Here is a 20764-nt window from a genome sequence, read left to right as displayed (position 1 = left end):
TTCCCACTTTCTGTTCATCAACTATATCTGCAAATATATAAATACACATATATATTTACACACACACATATAAATATATATAAATATACTTTACAGTTTTACAGAACGTAAACAGCAGAACCCTCAAATCTGGGTCATATTTATACAGGTTCTAGATATTAACCTGCAGGGGTGGAATTACTAAATTAAAAGTTCTCATCAGGTTCTAGATATTCAGTACTAGATCACTGCTATGAGTGTCGTGATGAGTGTTCTAACTCAGTTCTATTAACTAATATTTAATAATTTTATAAAGATCCTATAAAAAGAATCGATTCAGTTAAACTGGTGAATCTAGTTTATTAAAATGAATCAGTTTTTAAATTAGTCTTTTATCTTTAGAGAATCAGATGTTTAATTACTGATCTCTGATTCGCTGAGACCCGAACGTCCAGAACCCAGTTCAGAACACCAGTTCTGATAGGCCCGGGAGAGAGTGGGCGGGTCCAAATCACTGAAGATTCCTGAAAAATAAAGAAAGTTATAAAAACATCAGATCACATGACCCCACTGAATCTGAATCATTAAATATTAGAATTACTTAAAACTGAATCAGTTTATGAGTTTAGATTTATTAGATTATTAGATGATTAGATTACTTCAGACTTTTATTTTGAAGAGCTGCATGTTTCCACACATTCACAGACTTCTGCTTGTGTGTGTGTGTGTGTATAGTGTGTGTGTATAGTGTGTGTGTATAGTGTGTGTGTATATAGTGTGTGTGTTTGTGTGTGTGTATAGTGTGTGTGTGTGTATAGTGTGTGTGAGTGAATAGTATATATAGTTATATATGTATATAGTATATATGTTTAGTGTGTGTGTGTGTGTGTGTGTGAATAGTATATATAGTTATATATGTATATAGTATATATGTTTAGTGTGTGTGTGTGTGTGTGTGTGAATAGTATATATAGTTATATATGTATATAGTATATATGTTTAGTGTGTGTGTGTGTGTGTGTGTGTGTGAATAGTATATATAGTTATATATGTATATAGTATATATGTTTAGTGTGTGTGTGTGTGTGTGTGTGTGAATAGTATATATAGTTATATATGTATATAGTATATATGTTTAGTGTGTGTGTGTACCGGCGGTGCCAAGTCCAGTGGGGAGGGGTAATCTCAGCGCCCCCCCGCAGTGTGTGAGTCGGGCAGAGAGGGCGCTGTGGAGCAGATCCTCTGAACACTGCGAATCCCAAACAGGAAGTTCCAGACTCTTCATACAGGAAATGATGCGTCTGAGCTCGTCCCCCGACAGGAAGCCCCGCTCCCGAGATACAAACACCATCAGCGCCATGTCCACACACACCGCCTCACCGTGCAGCAGCTCCGGCAGCGCCACCTGCAGCACACCGCAAGCGTTACATCCACGTTCACACATTACACAGGCTTTCTTGTGCATCAGCTGCAGAAGAGGCTTCATTCTACGACAGTTCCGTGCAGACAGAGTTGATGCAGTGTGAGGTGGATGATCTGAACACTGCAGACTGATCTTACACTGATTCAGCTTCTGCAGCAACACTGGCAGCACTCAGACGCCTGTTTTTTAAAACCAAACTTTGGTGAACCGTGAGGAGGAATGTTCTGAGAGGAACCCGTCCCGGTAAACTGCTGTATGATCGTGGTCATTGTTCTTTATCTCAGTTTCTGGATGTTATTAATCTTCTAATATTTTAGTTTATCTTTATATAGAGCAACAATTCTGTTTCTCTCATCCTCAGAGAGTTCTTTATCATGAGGCGGCATGTTGGATATCCAGGGGTCAGTATGAGAGAACTAAACCATAAACACCAAATTTAACACCTGATTCCCTTTCACTGTAAGGTGTATCAGTCACCACTCTTCTAACCAATCACAGCTCCCGTTTTTACAGTGATTAATAATAACATTAATAATTATATTAATTTATTCACCATTTCCAGCTCTGGACTGATCACATGACCGAAATCCACCAGGCGATCCAGATCATCCTCCCACAGGTTCGGGGCCAGTTCCTCCAGCATGGTCACTATGGCAACCCTAGTGGCCAAAGAGGCGGGGTCTGTACAGCCACACCCACTGATGGTATCAGATGACTGAAAGGCAGAGTCCAGTAAGCCCCGCCCCTCTTTCTCCAGAAGCTCAAACAGTCCTTTATGCTTCATCAGAGCCATCTAAAACACAAATTCATACCGGATACTAAATAACTCATAATAATCTTATAATTTAATATAGTTCATGTCCTGAATTTATCAATTATGGATCCTGAATAATTAATAATAGATATTGAGTAATTCATGCTGGATACTAAATCATTCACAGTATACTGCACAATTAATAATAGATCCTGAAAAATGTATAATAAATATCTTATAATTCATAGTGGACACTGAGTAAACCATGGCAGATACTGAATAATTCATAGTTAATACTCATTAAAGCATGTTATAAATGTAATAAATAAATAATAACATGCACTGTACACAATGCAAAATAACAAGATATATACTAAAAAGTAATAGTAGAGGTACATACTGAGTAATTAATTTTGCATATTGATGTATTTCATAGTAGATATGATATAATTCATAGTGGATAATGAATAATACAGAATGGGTATTAGATTATTCATATTTAACAAAAAATAACAATGCTTTTAAATTGATACAGATACTGAAATAAATCACACCGGATACTGAAGTTTAATAGTTGATTCTGAATAATTCATGGTGGATACTCAATACCTTATAGCAATATCAAAGAACAAGAGATATTGATGCTGCATAATTCATAGTGTATTGTGAATCGATTATTTATACCAGTTACTGAAAATATTTTAAATTGACATTAATGTTGATTAAATTGTAGTGTAAATTCATGATGGATACGGAATAATTAGATATTGGATTGTATTTGATGGTGAACTTGTTAATTGTTGTTATTGGTGAGAAATATTGTTGTGTTTAAAGTTGTGTTTGTAATGTTATGCTGAATTTGGGAGGTGCTCTATAGTAGTGTAATAACTGCAGTAACAGTTTAATAACTAATAATAGTGTAATAACTGTGTAATACTAGTGTATTAACTGTGTAATAATAGTGTAATAACTGTAATAATAGTGTAATACCTGTAATAATAGTGTAATAACTGTAATAATAATGTAATAACTGTAATAATAGTGTAATAACTGTAATAATAGTGTAATAACTGTAATAATAGTGTAATACCTGTAATAATAGTGTAATAACTGTAATAATAATGTAATAACTGTAATAATAGTGTAATAACTGTAATAATAGTGTAATACCTGTAATAATAATGTAATACCTGTAATAATAGTGTAATACCTGTAATAATAGTGTAATAACTGTAATAATAATGTAATAACTGTAATAATAGTGTAATAACTGTAATAATAATGTAATACCTGTAATAATAGTGTAATAACTGTAATAATAGTGTAATAACTGTAATAATAGTGTAATACCTGTAATAATAGTGTAATAACTGTAATAATAGTGTAATACCTGTAATAATAGTGTAATAACTGTAATAATAGTGTAATAACTGTAATAATAGTGTAATACCTGTAATAATAGTGTAATAACTGCAGTTAGTGTTTATGGTGATCCAGAGGTTTAAGGGTTAACAGTACCTTCAGCATCTCGGCGAGTCCGTTAGCGATGTGGCGCCGCGGGAGGCTCTTAATGAAGCCACGGTCGAGCAGCGCGGCCACAGGGGGCGTATACGAGCCCAGCCGGTTCTTACAGCCGCAGAAGTTGACGCCGTTTTTGGCGCCGACGCTGGCGTCGATGTAGGACAGCAGGGTGGTGGGAACGCGGACATACGGGGTCCTGCGCCGGTACAGCGAGGCGGCCAATCCGGCAACGTCCAAACACACCCCCCCACCAATCGCCACGATCGGCTCCAATCGCCTATCAATACCAAACCTATTAAAACACAAAATATATAAACAACATATTCATATATAGCTATAAAATATAAAATGTCATAAGCGTTCTCCCTGTTCAGCATCTGAGTAACGTCTTTATTTCAGGATCAGCGGTTAGTCGTCATGTTTTACCTCTGCAGCTCCTTCAGGATCCGGCTGACCAGCTCCAGACTCTTATTCTGCTCGGTGGTGGGAAGTGGGAGGAGTTTATAAATCACCTGCCAGGATTTAAGGTACGCCTCCACCTGAGCGCCGTAAATCTCGTTAACCGTTTCATCGATGATCACGAACCTCCGGAGGGGTTTAGAACTTTCCTTCAGGACTCGGAGCTCCTCCGCGTCGCCGACGTGTCCGAACAGTAACGTATCGTTACTCATGTCCAGGAGCTTCTCGCACTCCACCACCCGGTACGAGAACACCACCGGACTCTCCACCGTCCACGTAACACCATAACCGTTACTGCACTGGTACCTGAAACACAATACAACACCCTATAACAATACTATAACCATAACAATACCATAACTATAACCATAACAATACCATAACAATACCATAACTATAACAATACTATAACAGTACCATAACTATAACAATACTATAACCAACACCATAACAATATTAAAACCATAACAATACCATAACTATAACAATACCATAACAATACCATAACCATAACAATACCATAACTATAACCATAACAATACCATAACAATACCATAACCATAACAATACCATAACTATAACAATACTATAACCAACACCATAACAATATTAAAACCATAACAATACCATAACTATAACAATACCATAACAATACCATAACCATAACAATACCATAACTATAACCATAACAATACCATAACTATACCATAACTATAACAATACTATAACCATGCTAAACTTACTGAGATTTTCCTTAAATCTCCAAACACAGCAGGAGCTAAAAAACGCAGGATTTAAAGATCTTTAGATGAGATGATTTACAGTGAGGATGCTGTTATCTTGTCCCTTGTCTGATGTGTTTACGTGTTTTTATTAGTTGACGGTTATATATATATATCTTATCTGAACTCTCCCAGCGTCTCACACACACACACACACACACACACACACACACACACACTATACACACACTCACACACACACACACTATACACACACACACACACACACACTATACACACACACACACACACACACAGGCTTTTACTGTAAGGTCAGGCCTTTAAATAGAAAAGAATTTCAGCTCCGTTTAGACTCCGCCCCCGAACCCCCCCTACACTACAGTTACAGCATAATAATATTAATAATAATAATAATAATATTAATAATAATAATAATAATATTAATAATAATATTAATAATAATAATAATAATAATAATAATCAAGGTTTTTTTTAAAGAATTATAAAACTGTATAAAATATAAATAAAATTTGGTGACACATTACTAGTTAATGTAAAGTTACATTAATTACCTACTTTTACTCACATCTCTAAGTATTAATTAACACTAGTTAAGACATTATTAATCATTACAACATTTGTAACTAATGTCTCAATTCATTATTATTTTATAATAATCCTATATATTATAATTACTGTTTAATAATGTTTAATAATGTTTTAACCAGTGTTAATGAATAATTATTACTGACTCATTTAATAATGTTTATTACTGTTCATTAATGTACCTTTATTGTAAATTTGTATAAAAAATGTAAAGAATTATTGAATTAAAACGCTCTCACTCTCTACACAGTAATGCTGCAGTTATAATAGTATTAATAATAATAATGATAATAATTTAGTATTAATATTAAATTATATATTATTTTATGATATTTAGTTATTGAGTTACAGCTTGGCCTGGGACAGGTGTTCCCCTGCCGGTCCCCCAGTGGTGCCGGGTGGGCTGGTGCTGGGTCCGCTGGTGCCGGGTGGGCTGGTGCCGGGTCCGCTGGTGACGGGTTTATTGGTGCCGGGTCCGGCCCGGCGGCTCCAGGTTCCGTTAGTTCTGATGAGACTGAACTCAGTGCCGGGTCCGGTGCCGGTGAGGGACATGGTCCTCCAGTGTCTCCGGTTTAACTCCAGTATAAATAACCTCCACTCCCAGCAGCCTACAGTCCCGCCCCCCGGGGGGGAGGTTGGGGGGGGGGGGACTGTAACAGCGGCGCCTCCTGCAGGACAAGGTACAACATCTACACTGTAAACCATAAATGAATTAAATCAAATGAATTAAGTCTGTTTTACAAAGAAATTGAATTTTCTAAACAGAAAATACTGAGTTTAGTCTGTTCTGCTACCGGCAGCTTCTTTTCCATTGGCTTCTGTCTCAATCTATTTGCATACTGGGCGTGTCCAACAGTTTCTGACAGACACTCACCATCAGTGTGTAGTCACTCCCCCACGGGCTGCAATAGATAAACTTGCAGCTCATATATTATGATGATTAATTGATTGTTTTAGGCTGTAAAAACAAATATAATCATTTCTGAGCTGCAGTAAACCTGTGTTGCTGTTCACTGTTTTTGAGAAAACACTATTAATGTGAGCTTGTTTTATTTACTGAATCCTGTTAAGAGTGTATGTTAATTCAACTTAACTTTGATGTCATTGTTTATTTAGATTTATTTAGTGGTGCCGCTTTAATTTAGAATTTTTGGCTCTAAAAGCAACAACAATATGCAAATGTTGAGTGAAAAGAACTTAATGTTTTCACTGTAATAAACTTAAACAATAACTTTAACTTAAAATCTTGAGTTTCAGCTTTAACACATTTTAAGTGTGAATTTTTGTGGTTTGTCTGATGAACTGAAAGATGATCGTTTGTTCAAATTCATACAGTTTTATATATTACAAAAAATTAATTACCTCAAATGATTTTAGTAGACTTAACTTATCAGTGTTTACAGTGAACTGCTGCCTCCAGACCCAACCCTGATACCACACCTCCACCAGGACCTACCCAATTATATTACCCAACCGTCCGTCTGATCAATATATCAATATATTTAAATCTGTGTGAGAATATATCCACATCGTGATATTCTGTTCTGCAATACTGTATCAATTATTTAAACTCACAGGATTTTTTATTAGTTTAATTAAATTAAATACATTTAATTACATTTTAATTACATTTAATTAAATTGTTTATTTAGATAGTTTAGTTAGATAGTTTAATTAGTTTAATTAGATAGTTTAATTAGTTTAATTAGATAGTTTAATTAGTTTAATTAGATAGTTTAATTAGTTTAATTAGATAGTTTAGTTAGATAGTTTAATTAGTTTAATTAGATAGTTTAATTAGTTTAATTAGATAGTTTAATTAGTTTAGATATAAAGAATTAGACAGTGGGATTTTTACTTTGCTATTGATCCTTATGCAGGAATTACTGAGATATTTAAATTATTTTATTTTCAGCTCCCACAAGTTTCTATTCTTCAGATCAATAAAAATGCTGTTAATTATGCATAAAACCACCCTGGCTCCACCTCTCACCCATCAACCCCCACAAGAGCCCCACCCACTAGATCAGCTGAAGAAACACCTTTTCAGTCTGCTGGTCGAGAACCTCAGACAGTACTCAGCAGGATAAGTCAGCAGACTTCTTCTGAGGGAGGGATCTGTACCTACCAGCATTGATAATGTTTCTTTCAGCTAACCTAATGATACTAAACTCCTACCTCAGACTTGGTTACTCGGTGTTTGGGCAGTTTCACCACAGCGAAGCACCAGAGTCTATTTACGCTCTATATCATAAAATCTAATGTGAATGGCAGCGCTTTAACTGGTGTTCTGTCAAATCGTGGTACCTTGTCCAACTATGCTAGTGTAAATTTAAAGGTGCATTATGTAGGACCTGAGAGCGAGTGTGTGAAACGGCTACAGCAGTCCAATTTCAAAACACCACAGAGAGTAGTCTGCTCCGCCCACCCCTCCCCAGCCACGAAACTTATTTGGGTTGCCAAATTCAGCAGGCTGAATCTACACAACGCTAAGACTACTAGGAGAGTACGAGCGAGAGGAGAGAAATACAGCAATTCTGAACGCTCTTCTAAAACCCGTATCTAGAGTTATATTGACTGTATGTTACACGAGGGAGAGCTAAAGCTCCGCGGTGTGCCCAACAGCGGCTCCGCGAAAGTACCTGACTGAATTAGCTAGCCAGTTATCTTACCTGTTCAGGAGAAAAGTAGCAGCTCTGAGTCTTGTGTCTTTTTGAGCTCTAAGTCTCCACCGTTCGAACTCACTGCCAGTATTCACTCTTGTTTTATTCCTGCTTTGGTCACTGAGCTTTTTGAGACATGCTGAGGCTTTTTAAACTGTGTAGCAGCTGAGGTTTAACTGAACCAGCTCTGCTAGCTAAGCTCCTCTGCTGCAGAACTGATCGCTGTAGGGTAGTGTTACTTGCTGGCAACCTCAGGGGGCGGAGTTAGTGTTGGGGAAGGTGCAGCAGGAGGAGTCAGAGGACAAAACAAACACAAAACCCGGGACGGAGTGAAAAACTTAAAATAGGAAAGTACTGCTGAAGCCCTGCTGACAAGAGCTGCCAGTTCTTTCACTCAACATGTTTCCTTAATATCTGATGATACATCCTGATCATTTTATCATTTACTACTGAAAATTACTTACATAGTGGTCCTTTAAGGTTTCTGTAAAACGTGGAATCCACTGGAGATCCAATTTAATCCTACAGTTACTTACACAAGATAGCTAACAGTAACTAGCTCTGTAAACAGAGCTGTAATCACTGGTTGATGCTAACACATAACATTTCTCTGATCGACTCGTTTTTCTGAATATTTTCTTGTACTAGCTGCTGCAGACAATGAGGAAGAGGTTGAGGAAGAGTTTCATGTGCAGCATCATAAACAACTCAGAGAGACCTGCTGTATTTCACAAACAACAAGAACAAGAGGATTTTAGAGGAAGAGGACATTTAAAAGAGAAACAGATTTTCCAACAGTATAAGATTTTTATTACCAAGAACCTGAATTACAACAAATAGATCACATAATAATCTAATAAACACTGTGTGCGGTTCCTGTGGTCTGAACGGGCGGGTTCTTGGATCAGAGCTTCTCCTGGTGCTGTTAGCACTGTTAGCGCTGTTAGCGGTAGCAGACCTCTGATATCTCCATGGCTAGCTCCAGTAAGTCGCTGGTTTCCTGGCAGCAGTTCAGGAGGCCGCAGTCCAGCTCCAGTTTGCGGTTGCCGGTGTCGGTAGCCGGGTTTTGTTCGCCGGCGGCTCGGTAGTGGATGTAAGCCGGGCAGCACCGGGCCAGCGCTCGCTCACCGGCGCCCGGCAGCATCGCCAGCGCTTTAGAGAAGCGGCAGTGCAGACAGGCCAGCAGGATGGAGGCGCAGTCCTCTGAAAAACAACAAAAAATGCTAAAATTAACATCGTAGCTACGAACATTTTACCAACAGCCCCAACCAAACTTTAACCGTGTGTTACACCGTATTCTGTTCTGTAGTTCCTACGTTTAGTTTTAGTTTCACACTGCAGTTTAATGACTGAGCAAATAAACAACTTTAGTACATCCTGACATCACCTATTTGGGCAGAGTCTCCTTAAACCTCACTCTGATTGGTTTGTAGAATGTTGTCAGTTTATATTGAAACTGGACACAATTCACCATCACCAGGCATTTTCACACTCATTTGAGTTATTTTCCACCAAAAAACAGAGTTTGAAGAATGGTCCAAAATCCCACCAAAACATAATACTATATATATATATATATATATATATATATATATATATATATATATATATATATATATATATATATATATATATATAAATGGATAAGGATAATATGGATATGGATAAAATCAATCATTACCAGGCATTTTCACACTTATTTGAGTTATTTTTATTGAAAAAACTGAGTTTGAAGAATGGTCCGAAATCCCACCAAAACGTAACACTATAGCCTTATGTAATTTGGTGATTTTGGTGAAAAAAATTTAAAGTGTTTTTTGGAGCATATTTTAATGAAACTGGACACAGTTCACCATCACCCGGCATTTTCCCACTTATTTGAGTTATTTTCCACCAAAAAAACTAAAAAAGAGTTTGAATATGGTCCAAAATCCCACCAAAACGTAAAAGTGTTTTTTTGGCACATATATTAATGAAATTGGATAAAATCAATCATTACCAGGCATTTTCACACTTATTTGAGTTATTTTTATTGAAAAAACTGAGTTTGAAGTATGGTCCAAAATCCCACCAAAACGTAACACTATAGCCTTATGTAATTTGATGATTTTGGTGAAAAAAAAGTGGCTTATTTTAGTAAAACTGGATACAATCCGTCGTCTGTTTCATTGTTTATTATCTACGTTATTTTTCTCCTCACATCAGATGATCATAAACTGGAGTTGGAAAGTTTCTAACATCCTCACACTCAGCTAAGAGTCAGACTGAACATCACCACCACCACCTCTACCACCACCACCACCACCACCACCATCATCACCATCATCACCACCACCACCACCACCACCATCACCACCATCATCACCACCATCACCACCATCACCATTATCACCACCACCATCATCACCACCATCACCACCACCACCACCATCATCACCACCATCACCATCATCACCATCACCACCATCATCATCACCACCACCATCACCACCACCATCACCACCACCACCACCACCACCATCACCACCATCATCACCACCATCACCACCATCACCATTATCATCACCACCATCATCACCACCATCACCACCACCATCACCACCATCATCACCATCACCACCACCATCACCATCATCACCATCATCACCATCACCACCACCACCTCTACCACCACCACCACCACCACCACCATCATCACCATCATCACCATCACCACCACCACCTCTACCACCACCACCACCATCATCACCATCACCACTACCACCTCTACCACCACCACCACCATCATCACCATCATCACCATCATCACCACCATCACCACCACCACCACATCAGCACCACCACACCCATCACGCCCACCACCACCATCACCACCACCACCACCATCACCACAACCACCACCACCATCACCACCACCACCACATCCATCACCACCACCATCACCTCTACCACACCCATCACGCCCACCACCACCATCACCACCACCATCACCACCACACCCATCACACCCATCACCACCATCACCACCATCATCACCACCACCAACATCACCACCACCACCACCACACCCATCACGCCCACCACCACCATCACCACCACCATCACCACCATCACCACCACCACACCCATCACGCCCACCACCACCACCACCACCATCATCACCACCATCACCACCACCACCACCATCACCACCACCACCACCACACCCATCACGCCCACCACCACCATCACCACCATCATCACCACCATCATCACCACCATCACCATCATCACCATCACCACCACACCCATCACGCCCACCACCACCACCATCACCATCACCACCACACCCATCACGCCCACCACCACCATCACCACCACCACCACCACCACCACCACCACCACCACCATCATCACCACCACCAGAGTTGTGTTAGTGTGAGAGTTGTGTGAGAGTTGTGTGAGTGTGAGAGTTGTGTAAGAGTGAGAGTTGTGTTAGTGTGAGAGTTGTGTGAGAGTTGTGTTAGTGTGAGACTTGTGTGAGAGTTGTGTTAGTGTGAGACTTGTGTGAGAGTTGTGTGAGTGTGAGAGTTGTGTGAGAGTTGTGTGAGTGTGAGAGTTGTGTAAGAGTGAGAGTTGTGTGAGTGTGAGAGTTGTGTGAGAGTTGTGTGAGTGGGAGAGTTGTGTGAGTGTGAGGGTTGTGTGAGTGTGAGAGTTGTGTGAGTGTGAGAGTTGTGTGAGAGTAAGTGTGAGAGTTGTGTAAGTGTGAGAGTTGTGTGAGTGTGAGAGTTGTGTGAGTGCGAGTGTGAGAGTTGTGTGAGTGTGAGAGTTGTGTAAGTGTGAGAGTTGTGTGAGTGTGAGAGTAAGTGTGAGAGTTGTGTGAGTGTGAGAGTTGTGTGAGTGTGAGAGTTGTGTGAGTGTGAGTGTGAGAGTTGTGTGAGTGTGAGAGTTGTGTAAGTGTGAGAGTTGTGAGAGTGTGAGAGTTGTGTGAGTGTGAGAGTTGTGAGAGTGTGAGAGTTGTGAGAGTGTGAGAGTGTGAGAGTTGTGTGAGTGTGAGAGTTGTGTGAGTGTGAGAGTTGTGTGAGTGCGAGTGTGAGAGTTGTGTGAGTGTGAGAGTTGTGTAAGTGTGAGAGTTGTGTGAGTGTGAGAGTAAGTGTGAGAGTTGTGTGAGTGTGAGAGTTGTGTGAGTGTGAGAGTTGTGTAAGTGTGAGAGTTGTGAGAGTGTGAGAGTTGTGTGAGTGTGAGAGTTGTGAGAGTGTGAGAGTTGTGAGAGTGTGAGAGTTGTGAGAGTGTGAGAGTTGTGTGAGTGTGAGAGTTGTGAGTGTAAGAGTTGTGTGTGAGAGTGAGAGTAAGTGTGAGAGTTGTGTGAGTGTGAGAGTTGTGTGAGTGTGAGAGTTGTGTAAGTGTGAGAGTTGTGTAAGTGTGAGAGTTGTGTAAGTGTGAGAGTTGTGTGAGTGTGAGAGTTGTGTGAGTTTGAGAGTTGTGTGAGTGTGACAGTTGTGAGAGTGTGAGAGTAAGTGTGAGTTGTGTGAGTGTGAGAGTTGTGTGAGTTTGAGAGTTGTGAGAGTGTGAGAGTTGTGTGAGTTTGAGAGTTGTGTGAGTGTGACAGTTGTGAGAGTGTGAGTTGTGAGAGTGTGAGAGTTGTGTGAGTTTGAGAGTTGTGTGAGTGTGAGAGTTGTGAGTGTGAGAGTTGTGTAAGTGTGAGAGTGAGAGTAAGTGTGAGAGTTGTGTGAGTGTGAGAGTTGTGTGAGTGTGAGAGTTGTGTGAGTGTGAGAGTTGTGTAAGTGTGAGAGTTGTGTGAGTGTGAGAGTTGTGTGAGTGTGAGAGTGAGAGTAAGTGTGAGAGTTGTGTGAGTGTGAGAGTTGTGTGAGTGTGAGAGTGAGAGTTGTGTGAGTGTGAGAGTTGTGTGAGTGTGAGAGTGAGTGTGAGAGTTGTGTGAGTGTGAGAGTTGTGTGAGTTTGAGAGTTGTGTGAGTGTGAGAGTTGTGTGAGAGTGAGAGTTGTGTGAGTGTTGTGTGAGTGTGAGAGTAAGTGTGAAAGTTGTGTGAGTGTGAGAGTTGTGTAAGTGTGAGAGTGAGAGTAAGTGTGAGAGTTGTGTAAGTGTGAGAGCTGTGTGAGTGTGAGAGTTGTGTAAGTGTGAGAGTTGTGTAAGTGTGAGAGTTGTGTAAGTGTGAGAGTGAGAGTAAGTGTGAGAGTGAGAGTAAGTGTGAGAGTTGTGTGAGTGTGAGAGTTGTGTAAGTGTGAGAGTGAGAGTAAGTGTGAGAGTTGTGTGAGTGTGAGAGTTGTGTGAGTGTGAGAGTTGTGTGAGTGTGAGAGTTGTGTTAGTGTGAGAGTTGTGTGAGCGTGAGAGTTGTGTGAGCGTGAGAGTTGTGTGAGAGTGAGAGTTGTGTGAGTGTGAGAGTTGTGTGAGTGTGAGAGTTGTGTGAGAGTTGTGTAAGTGTGAGAGTTGTGAGAGTGTGAGAGTTGTGTAAGTGTGAGAGTGAGAGTAAGTGTGAGAGTTGTGTGAGTGTGAGAGTTGTGTGAGTGTGAGAGTTGTGTAAGTGTGAGAGTTGTGTGAGTTTGAGAGTTGTGTGAGTGTGAGAGTTGTGTGAGTGTGAGAGTTGTGTGAGAGTGAGAGTTGTGTGAGAGTTGTGTGAGTGTGAGAGTTGTGTGAGAGTGAGAGTTGTGTGAGTGTGAGAGTTGTGTGAGTGTGAGAGTTGTGTGAGTGTGAGAGTTGTGTGAGTGTGAGAGTTCTGTGAGTGTGAGAGTTGTGTGAGTGTTGTGTGAGAGTGAGAGTTGTGTGAGAGTGAGAGTTGTGTTAGTGTGAGAGTTGTGTGAGTGTGAGAGTTGTGTGAGTGTGAGAGTTGTGTGTGAGAGTTGTGTGTGTGAGAGTTGTGTTAGTGTGAGAGTTGTGTGAGTGTGAGAGTTGTGTAACTGTGAGAGTTGTGTGAGTGTGAGAGTTTTGTGTGTGAGAGTTGTGTTAGTGTGAGAGTTGTGTGAGTGTGAGTGTGAGAGTTGTGTGTGTGAGAGTTGTGTTAGTGTGAGAGTTGTGTGAGTGTGAGTGTTAGTGTGAGAGTTGTGTGTGTGAGAGTTGTGTGAGTGTGCGAGTTGTGTGAGAGTGAGAGTTGTGTAACTGTGAGAGTTGTGTGAGTGTGAGAGTTGTGTGTGTGAGAGTTGTGTTAGTGTGAGAGTTGTGAGTGTGAGAGTGAGTGTGAGAGTTGTGTGTGAGAGTTGTGTTAGTGTGAGAGTTGTGTGAGTGTGAGTGTTAGTGTGAGAGTTGTGTGTGTGAGAGTTGTGTGAGTGTTAGTGTGAGAGTTGTGTGTGTGAGAGTTGTGTGAGTGTGAGAGTTGTGTGTGTGAGAGTTGTGTGAGTGTTAGTGTGAGAGTTGTGTGTGTGAGAGTTGTGTGTGTGAGAGTTGTGTGAGTGTGAGAGTTGTGTGTGTGAGAGTTGTGTGAGTGTGAGTGTTAGTGTGAGAGTTGTGTTTGTGAGAGTTGTGTGAGTGTGAGTGTTAGTGTGAGAGTTGTGTGTGTGTGTGAGAGTTGTGTGAGTGGGAGTGTGAGAGTTGTGTGTGTGAGAGTTGTGTTAGTGTGAGAGTTGTGTGAGTGTGAGTGTTAGTGTGAGAGTTGTGTGTGTGAGAGTTGTGTGAGTGTTAGTGTGAGAGTTGTGTGTGTGAGAGTTGTGTGTGTGAGAGTTGTGTGAGTGGGAGTGTGAGAGTTGTGTGTGTGAGAGTTGTGTGTGTGAGAGTTGTGTGAGTGTGAGAGTTGTGTGTGAGAGTTGTGTGTGTGTGAGAGTTGTGTGAGTGTTAGTGTGAGAGTTGTGTGTGTGAGAGTTGTGTGTGTGAGAGTTGTGTGAGTGTTAGTGTGAGAGTTGTGTGTGTGAGAGTTGTGTGAGTGTTAGTGTGAGAGTTGTGTGTGAGAGTTGTGTGTGTGAGAGTTGTGTGAGTGTGAGAGTTGTGTGTGTGTGTGTGAGAGTTGTGTGAGTGGGAGTGTGAGTGTGAGAGTTGTGTGTGAGAGTTGTGTGAGAGTGAGTGTGAGAGTTGTGTGTGTGAGAGTTGTGTTAGTGTGAGAGTTGTGTGAGTGTGAGTGTTAGTGTGAGAGTTGTGTGTGTGAGAGTTGTGTGAGTGTGAGAGTGAGAGGGTGTGTTTGATGGGCAGTAGGATGTAATGTGAGGGTAATGGACAGGAAGTCCGGCTGGGTGTGTGATTATATTATTATATTACACCTGTTAACAGAGTCCGAACACTAACAGCTGAGTAGCAGAGTTTAATGCAGTGCAGGGGGGGGGGGGGGGGGGGTCTGTACATTAACTCAATAAAACCAGAGAGAGAGAGAGAGAGAGAGAGAAAGAAAGAGAGAGAGAGAGAGAGAGAGAGAGAGAGAGAGAAAGAGAGAGAGAGAGAGTGAGAGAAAGAGAGAGAGAGAGAGTGAGAGAGAGAGATAGAGAGAGAGATAGAGAGAGAGAGGGAGAGGGAGTGATTCACCTCACAGTTAATTTATAAAACTGTAACAAATTAGCAGTTTTCCGTCCCCGGGGTCATGTGACTTGTTAGTGTTAGAATTATAGTGTGTAGTGTGTAGTGTGTGTGTATAGTGAATCAGTACCTCCAGCGCTGGGCAGTAGTAAGTTGAGTGTGTAGTGTGTGTATAGTGTGTAGTGTGTGAGTATAGTGAGTCAGTACCTCCAGCGTCGGGCAGTAGTGAGTTGAGTGTGTAGTGTGTGTATAGTGTATAGTGTGTATAGTGAGTGTATAGTGTGTAGTGTGTGAGTATAGTGAGTCAGTACCTCCAGCGTCGGGCAGTAGTGAGTTGAGTGTGTAGTGTGTGTATAGTGTATAGTGTGTATAGTGAGTGTATAGTGTGTAGTGTGTGAGTATAGTGAGTCAGTACCTCCAGCGTCGGGCAGTAGTGAGTTGAGTGTGTAGTGTGTGTATAGTGTATAGTGTGTAGTGTGTATAGTGAGTGTATAGTGTGTAGTGTGTGAGTATAGTGAGTCAGTACCTCCAGCGTCGGGCAGTAGTGAGTTGAGTGTGTAGTGTGTGTATAGTGTATAGTGTGTAGTGTGTATAGTGAGTGTATAGTGTGTAGTGTGTGAGTATAGTGAATCAGTACCTCCAGCGTCGGGCAGTAGTGAGTTGAGTGTGTAGTGTGTGTATAGTGTGTAGTGTGTGAGTATAGTGAATCAGTACCTCCAGCGTCGGGCAGTAGTGAGTTGAGGCTGGTGAAAGTGCTGCTGTCCAGGCTGGGTTTCTGGTTGGAGCAGAGTAAAGTTCTGGAGCCGGCCCACTGGCCGCCGCCCACCGAGACGGGGGAACCGGGTTCCAGATCGGAATCCGTCTCTGATATCGTGCTCAGCCTGCTCACACTGCTCACTACTGCCTGACTCATACTGGATACACCACAATAATAAACAGTTTATAATACAGAACTACTTACAGTAACATTAATAATAAAACTAAAGTATTAAATATCTACATACCTGTATCAAAATTAAAATCAGATCCAAAACACACAAAACTAACTATTAATATAAATTAATCTAAATTTAAATAAATAAACCAATTTAAAAACATAAATAAGCTGAAGAGCAGCAGTCGAGTCGCCTGCAGCCGAGAGCAGCAATACTGCAGCACTGAGCTCTCACTAAGCCCCGCCCCCTCTCTCACACACTCACACACACACACAGACCACTAACCACTACACTGAAGAGCAAACCACAAAATCAATATTTATAAATAAATAAATATAAATATGGAGTAATATATTTTCTACACAGTAAAAGCCTGAAATAAACACAACACACTATATAAACTCACTACTGGTTAATTCACTGTATATAAAGAGATTATCGGATTTTGTTGGAGTAACTGTCTCTGCTGTACAGAGGAGATTTTATACTGAAGCATGACTGTGAGGATTTGATTGCATTCAGCACTAATGAGGTCAGGATGATTACCACCCCACCTCAATACCTCCCCTCAACATATCCCCAACTCATCCCACATAATCAACTCACCCCCAATTCATCCCTCACTCACTAACTCATCCCCATCTCACTAACTCATCCCCAACTCACTAACTCATCCCCATCTCACTAACTCATCCCCATCTCACTAACTCATCCCCAACTCACTAACTCATCCCCATCTCACTAACTCATCCCCATCTCACTAACTCATCCCCATCTCACTAACTCATCCCCAACTCACTAACTCATCCCCATCTCACTAACTCACCCCCAATTCATCCCTCACTCACTAACTCATCCCCATCTCACTAACTCATCCCCATCTCACTAACTCATCCCCAACTCACCCCTCACTCACTAACTCGTCCCCATCTCACTAACTCATCCCTCACTCACTAACTCATCTCCATCTCACTAACTCATCCCCAACTCACTAACTCATCCCCAACTCATCCCTCACTCGCTAACTCGTCCCCATCTCACTAACTCATCCCTCACTCACTAACTCATCCCCAACTCACTAACTCACCCCCAACTCACTAACTCATCCCCAACTCATCCCTCACTCACTAACTCGTCCCCATCTCACTAACTCATCCCTCACTCACTAACTCATCCCCATCTCACTAACTCATCCCCAACTCACTAACTCATCCCCATCTCACTAACTCACCCCCAATTCATCCCTCACTCACTAACTCATCCCCATCTCACTAACTCATCCCCATCTCACTAACTCATCCCCAACTCATCCCTCACTCACTAACTCGTCCCCATCTCACTAACTCATCCCTCACTCACTAACTCATCCCCATCTCACTAACTCATCCCCATCTCACTAACTCATCCCCAACTCACCCCTCACTCACTAACTCGTCCCCATCTCACTAACTCATCCCTCACTCACTAACTCATCCCCAACTCACTAACTCATCCCCAACTCATCCCTCACTCGCTAACTCTTCCCCATCTCACTAACTCATCCCTCACTCACTAACTCATCCCCAACTCACTAACTCACCCCCAACTCACTAACTCATCCCCAACTCATCCCTCACTCACTAACTCGTCCCCATCTCACTAACTCATCCCTCACTCACTAACTCATCCCTCACTCACTACTCATCCCCATCTCACTAACTCATCCCCAACTCATCCCCATCTCACTAACTCATCCCCAACTCATCCCCATCTCACTAACTCATCCTCATCTCACCAACTCATCCCCAACTCATCCCCAACTCACTAACTCATCCCCAACTCACTAACTCGTCCCCAACTCACTAACTCGTCCCCAACTCACTAACTCATCCCGAACTCATCCCCATCTCACTAACTCATCCCCATCTCACTAACTCATTCCCAACTCACTAACTCGTCCCCAACTCACTAACTCATCCCGAACTCATCCCCATCTCACTAACTCATCCCCATCTCACTAACTCATCCCCATCTCACTAACTCATCCCCAACTCACCCCTCACTCACTAACTCGTCCCCATCTCACTAACTCATCCCTCACTCACTAACTCATCCCCAACTCACTAACTCATCCCCAACTCATCCCTCACTCGCTAACTCTTCCCCATCTCACTAACTCATCCCTCACTCACTAACTCATCCCCAACTCACTAACTCACCCCCAACTCACTAACTCATCCCCAACTCATCCCTCACTCACTAACTCGTCCCCATCTCACTAACTCATCCCTCACTCACTAACTCATCCCTCACTCACTACTCATCCCCATCTCACTAACTCATCCCCAACTCATCCCCATCTCACTAACTCATCCCCAACTCATCCCCATCTCACTAACTCATCCTCATCTCACCAACTCATCCCCAACTCATCCCCAACTCACTAACTCATCCCCAACTCACTAACTCGTCCCCAACTCACTAACTCGTCCCCAACTCACTAACTCATCCCGAACTCATCCCCATCTCACTAAATCACCCCATCTCACTAATTCATCCCCACCTCACTAACTCATCCCCACCGCATCCCCAACTCATTAACTCATCCCCAACTCACTAACTCGTCCCCAACTCACTAACTCATCCCCACCTCACTAACTCACCCCCACCGCATCCCCAACTCATTAACTCATCCCCATCTCATCGTATTCTACAGTATTATATGGATATTCATCATTCAGAGCACATAGTTCTACTGATCACATAAACACCTGATATTAAACACAGAGAGAAACACTAATATTTATTAATATATTATTAATATATAATCGTATTTATTAATCTGCTCCAGATTAGAGTCGAGCTGTGTGTGCATTTGCAGCAGTGGGTGGAGTTACAGTAGCTGAATGTGTTTACTGTAAATGTTAGGAGTGTGTGGAGTGAGATGGTGTGAGGGGGTGAGAGAGGAGTGAGAGAGTGAGATGGTGTGAGGGGGTGAGAGAGGAGTGAGATGGTGTGAGAGAGGAGTGAGAGAGTGAGATGGTGTGAGGGGGTGAGAGAGGAGTGAGAGAGTGAGATGGTGTGAGGGGGTGAGAGAGGAGTGAGAGAGTGAGATGGTGTGAGGGGGTGAGAGAGGAGTGTGTGGAGTGAGATGTGTGAGGGGGTGAGAGAGGAGTGTGTGGAGTGAGATGGTGTGAGAGGAGTGAGAGTGAGATGGTGTGAGTGGGTGTGAGAGGAGTGTGAGGGGATGAGAGAGGAGTGAGATGGTGTGAGCGGGTGAGAGAGGAGTGTGTGGAGTGAGATGGTGTGAGAGAGGAGTGAGAGAGTGAGATGGTGCGAGGGGTGAGAGAGGAGTGAGAGAGTGAGATGGTGTGAGAGAGGAGTGAGATGGTGTGAGAGATGAGTAAGAGAGTGAGATGGTGTGAGAGAGGAGTGAGAGAGTGAGATGGTGTGAGAGAGGAGTGAGAGAGTGAGATGGTGTGAGAGAGGAGTGAGAGAGTGAGATGGTGTGAGAGAGTGAGATGGTGTGAGAGAGGAGTGAGAGAGTGAGATGGTGTGAGGGGGTGAGAGAGGAGTGAGAGAATGCAGGTTAATTATTAAAGATAGCGTTAGCAGAGTGTGAGGTGAGACCCCCGGGGGGGGTGGTAAACTGCCTCTAATACACCGCTAACTCACTATACTGACACTCCGCTCTCACACTCACTGTGCTCTCGCATTCACTCACCTTTACCTGAAACTCACAACATTTAAAATCACACTTTAATTCTATTTTATACTGAAATATAAATTTTTCCATATTATATTTATATATAGTAATTATTTATTTATTAATTTATTTAAACAATTTTGTCACAAAAAAGTTTTAGCAAGACTATTTTGATTTGGAAGATTTTACTGTACTATACTGCACTATACTGTACTGTACTCCACTGTACTATAATGTACTATACTGTACTGTACTGTACTATACCGTACCATACTATAATGTACTATACTGTAATATACTGTACTATGCTACACTGTACTGTACTGTACTATACTATAATGTACTATGCGGTACTGCACTATACTATACTGTGCTATACTATGCTGTACTATACTATAATATACTATACCGTACTGTACTATACTGTACTATACTGTACTATGCTGTACTGTACTATGCTGTACTATACTATACTACGCTGTACTGTACTTTACTGTACTATACTATACCGTACTATACTGTGCTGTACTATGCTGTACTGTACTGTACTACACTGTGCTGTACTATA

At 41.7% G+C, this 20764-nt stretch overlaps 2 protein-coding genes across 2 annotated transcripts; both read right to left on the bottom strand.

Moving 5' to 3' along the window:
* Positions 1–319: 319 nt before the first annotated feature.
* On the bottom strand, positions 320–6098 carry LOC103029787 (2-epi-5-epi-valiolone synthase). The gene is made up of 6 exons (XM_022663888.2): positions 5835–6098; positions 4104–4442; positions 3675–3969; positions 1956–2195; positions 1132–1384; positions 320–503 (listed from the first exon to the last, which is right to left on the bottom strand). The coding sequence occupies exons 1-6, from the start codon at positions 6035–6037 to the stop codon at positions 394–396; spliced, it is 1440 nt and encodes a 479-aa protein (XP_022519609.2). The 5' UTR covers positions 6038–6098; the 3' UTR covers positions 320–393.
* Positions 6099–8625: 2527 nt separating this feature from the next.
* LOC125780678 (myoD family inhibitor domain-containing protein 2-like) lies at positions 8626–17296 on the bottom strand. Its single transcript, XM_049463253.1, has 2 exons — positions 16291–17296; positions 8626–9351 (listed from the first exon to the last, which is right to left on the bottom strand). Exons 1-2 carry the CDS (start codon positions 16487–16489, stop codon positions 9092–9094), a joined length of 459 nt encoding a protein of 152 aa, XP_049319210.1. The 5' UTR covers positions 16490–17296; the 3' UTR covers positions 8626–9091.
* Positions 17297–20764: the final 3468 nt, after the last annotated feature.

Source organism: Astyanax mexicanus, chromosome 13 (genome assembly GCF_023375975.1).
Source record: "Astyanax mexicanus isolate ESR-SI-001 chromosome 13, AstMex3_surface, whole genome shotgun sequence".
Lineage (NCBI taxonomy): Eukaryota > Metazoa > Chordata > Actinopteri > Characiformes > Acestrorhamphidae > Astyanax > Astyanax mexicanus.
The sequence above is the reverse complement of the archived record's forward strand: the minus strand, read 5'-3'. Positions and strand labels throughout refer to the sequence as shown.

What these genes read in the sequence shown, in the direction of transcription:
- LOC125780678 (XM_049463253.1), bottom strand. Translation starts at nt 16,489, where the DNA reads ATGAGTCAGGCAGTAGTGAGCAGTGTGAGCAGGCTGAGCACGATATCA. An exon ending in ACTACTGCCCGACGCTGGAG is followed by an intron (nt 9,352 to 16,290) that starts GTACTGATTCAC and finishes GTTGTTTTTCAG; the next exon opens with AGGACTGCGCCTCCATCCTG.
- LOC103029787 (XM_022663888.2), bottom strand. Translation starts at nt 6,037, where the DNA reads ATGTCCCTCACCGGCACCGGACCCGGCACTGAGTTCAGTCTCATCAGA. An exon ending in ATCCTGAAGGAGCTGCAGAG is followed by an intron (nt 3,970 to 4,103) that starts GTAAAACATGAC and finishes GTGTTTTAATAG; the next exon opens with GTTTGGTATTGATAGGCGAT. An exon ending in CACTGGACTTGGCACCGCCG is followed by an intron (nt 504 to 1,131) that starts GTACACACACAC and finishes TTTATTTTTCAG; the next exon opens with GAATCTTCAGTGATTTGGAC.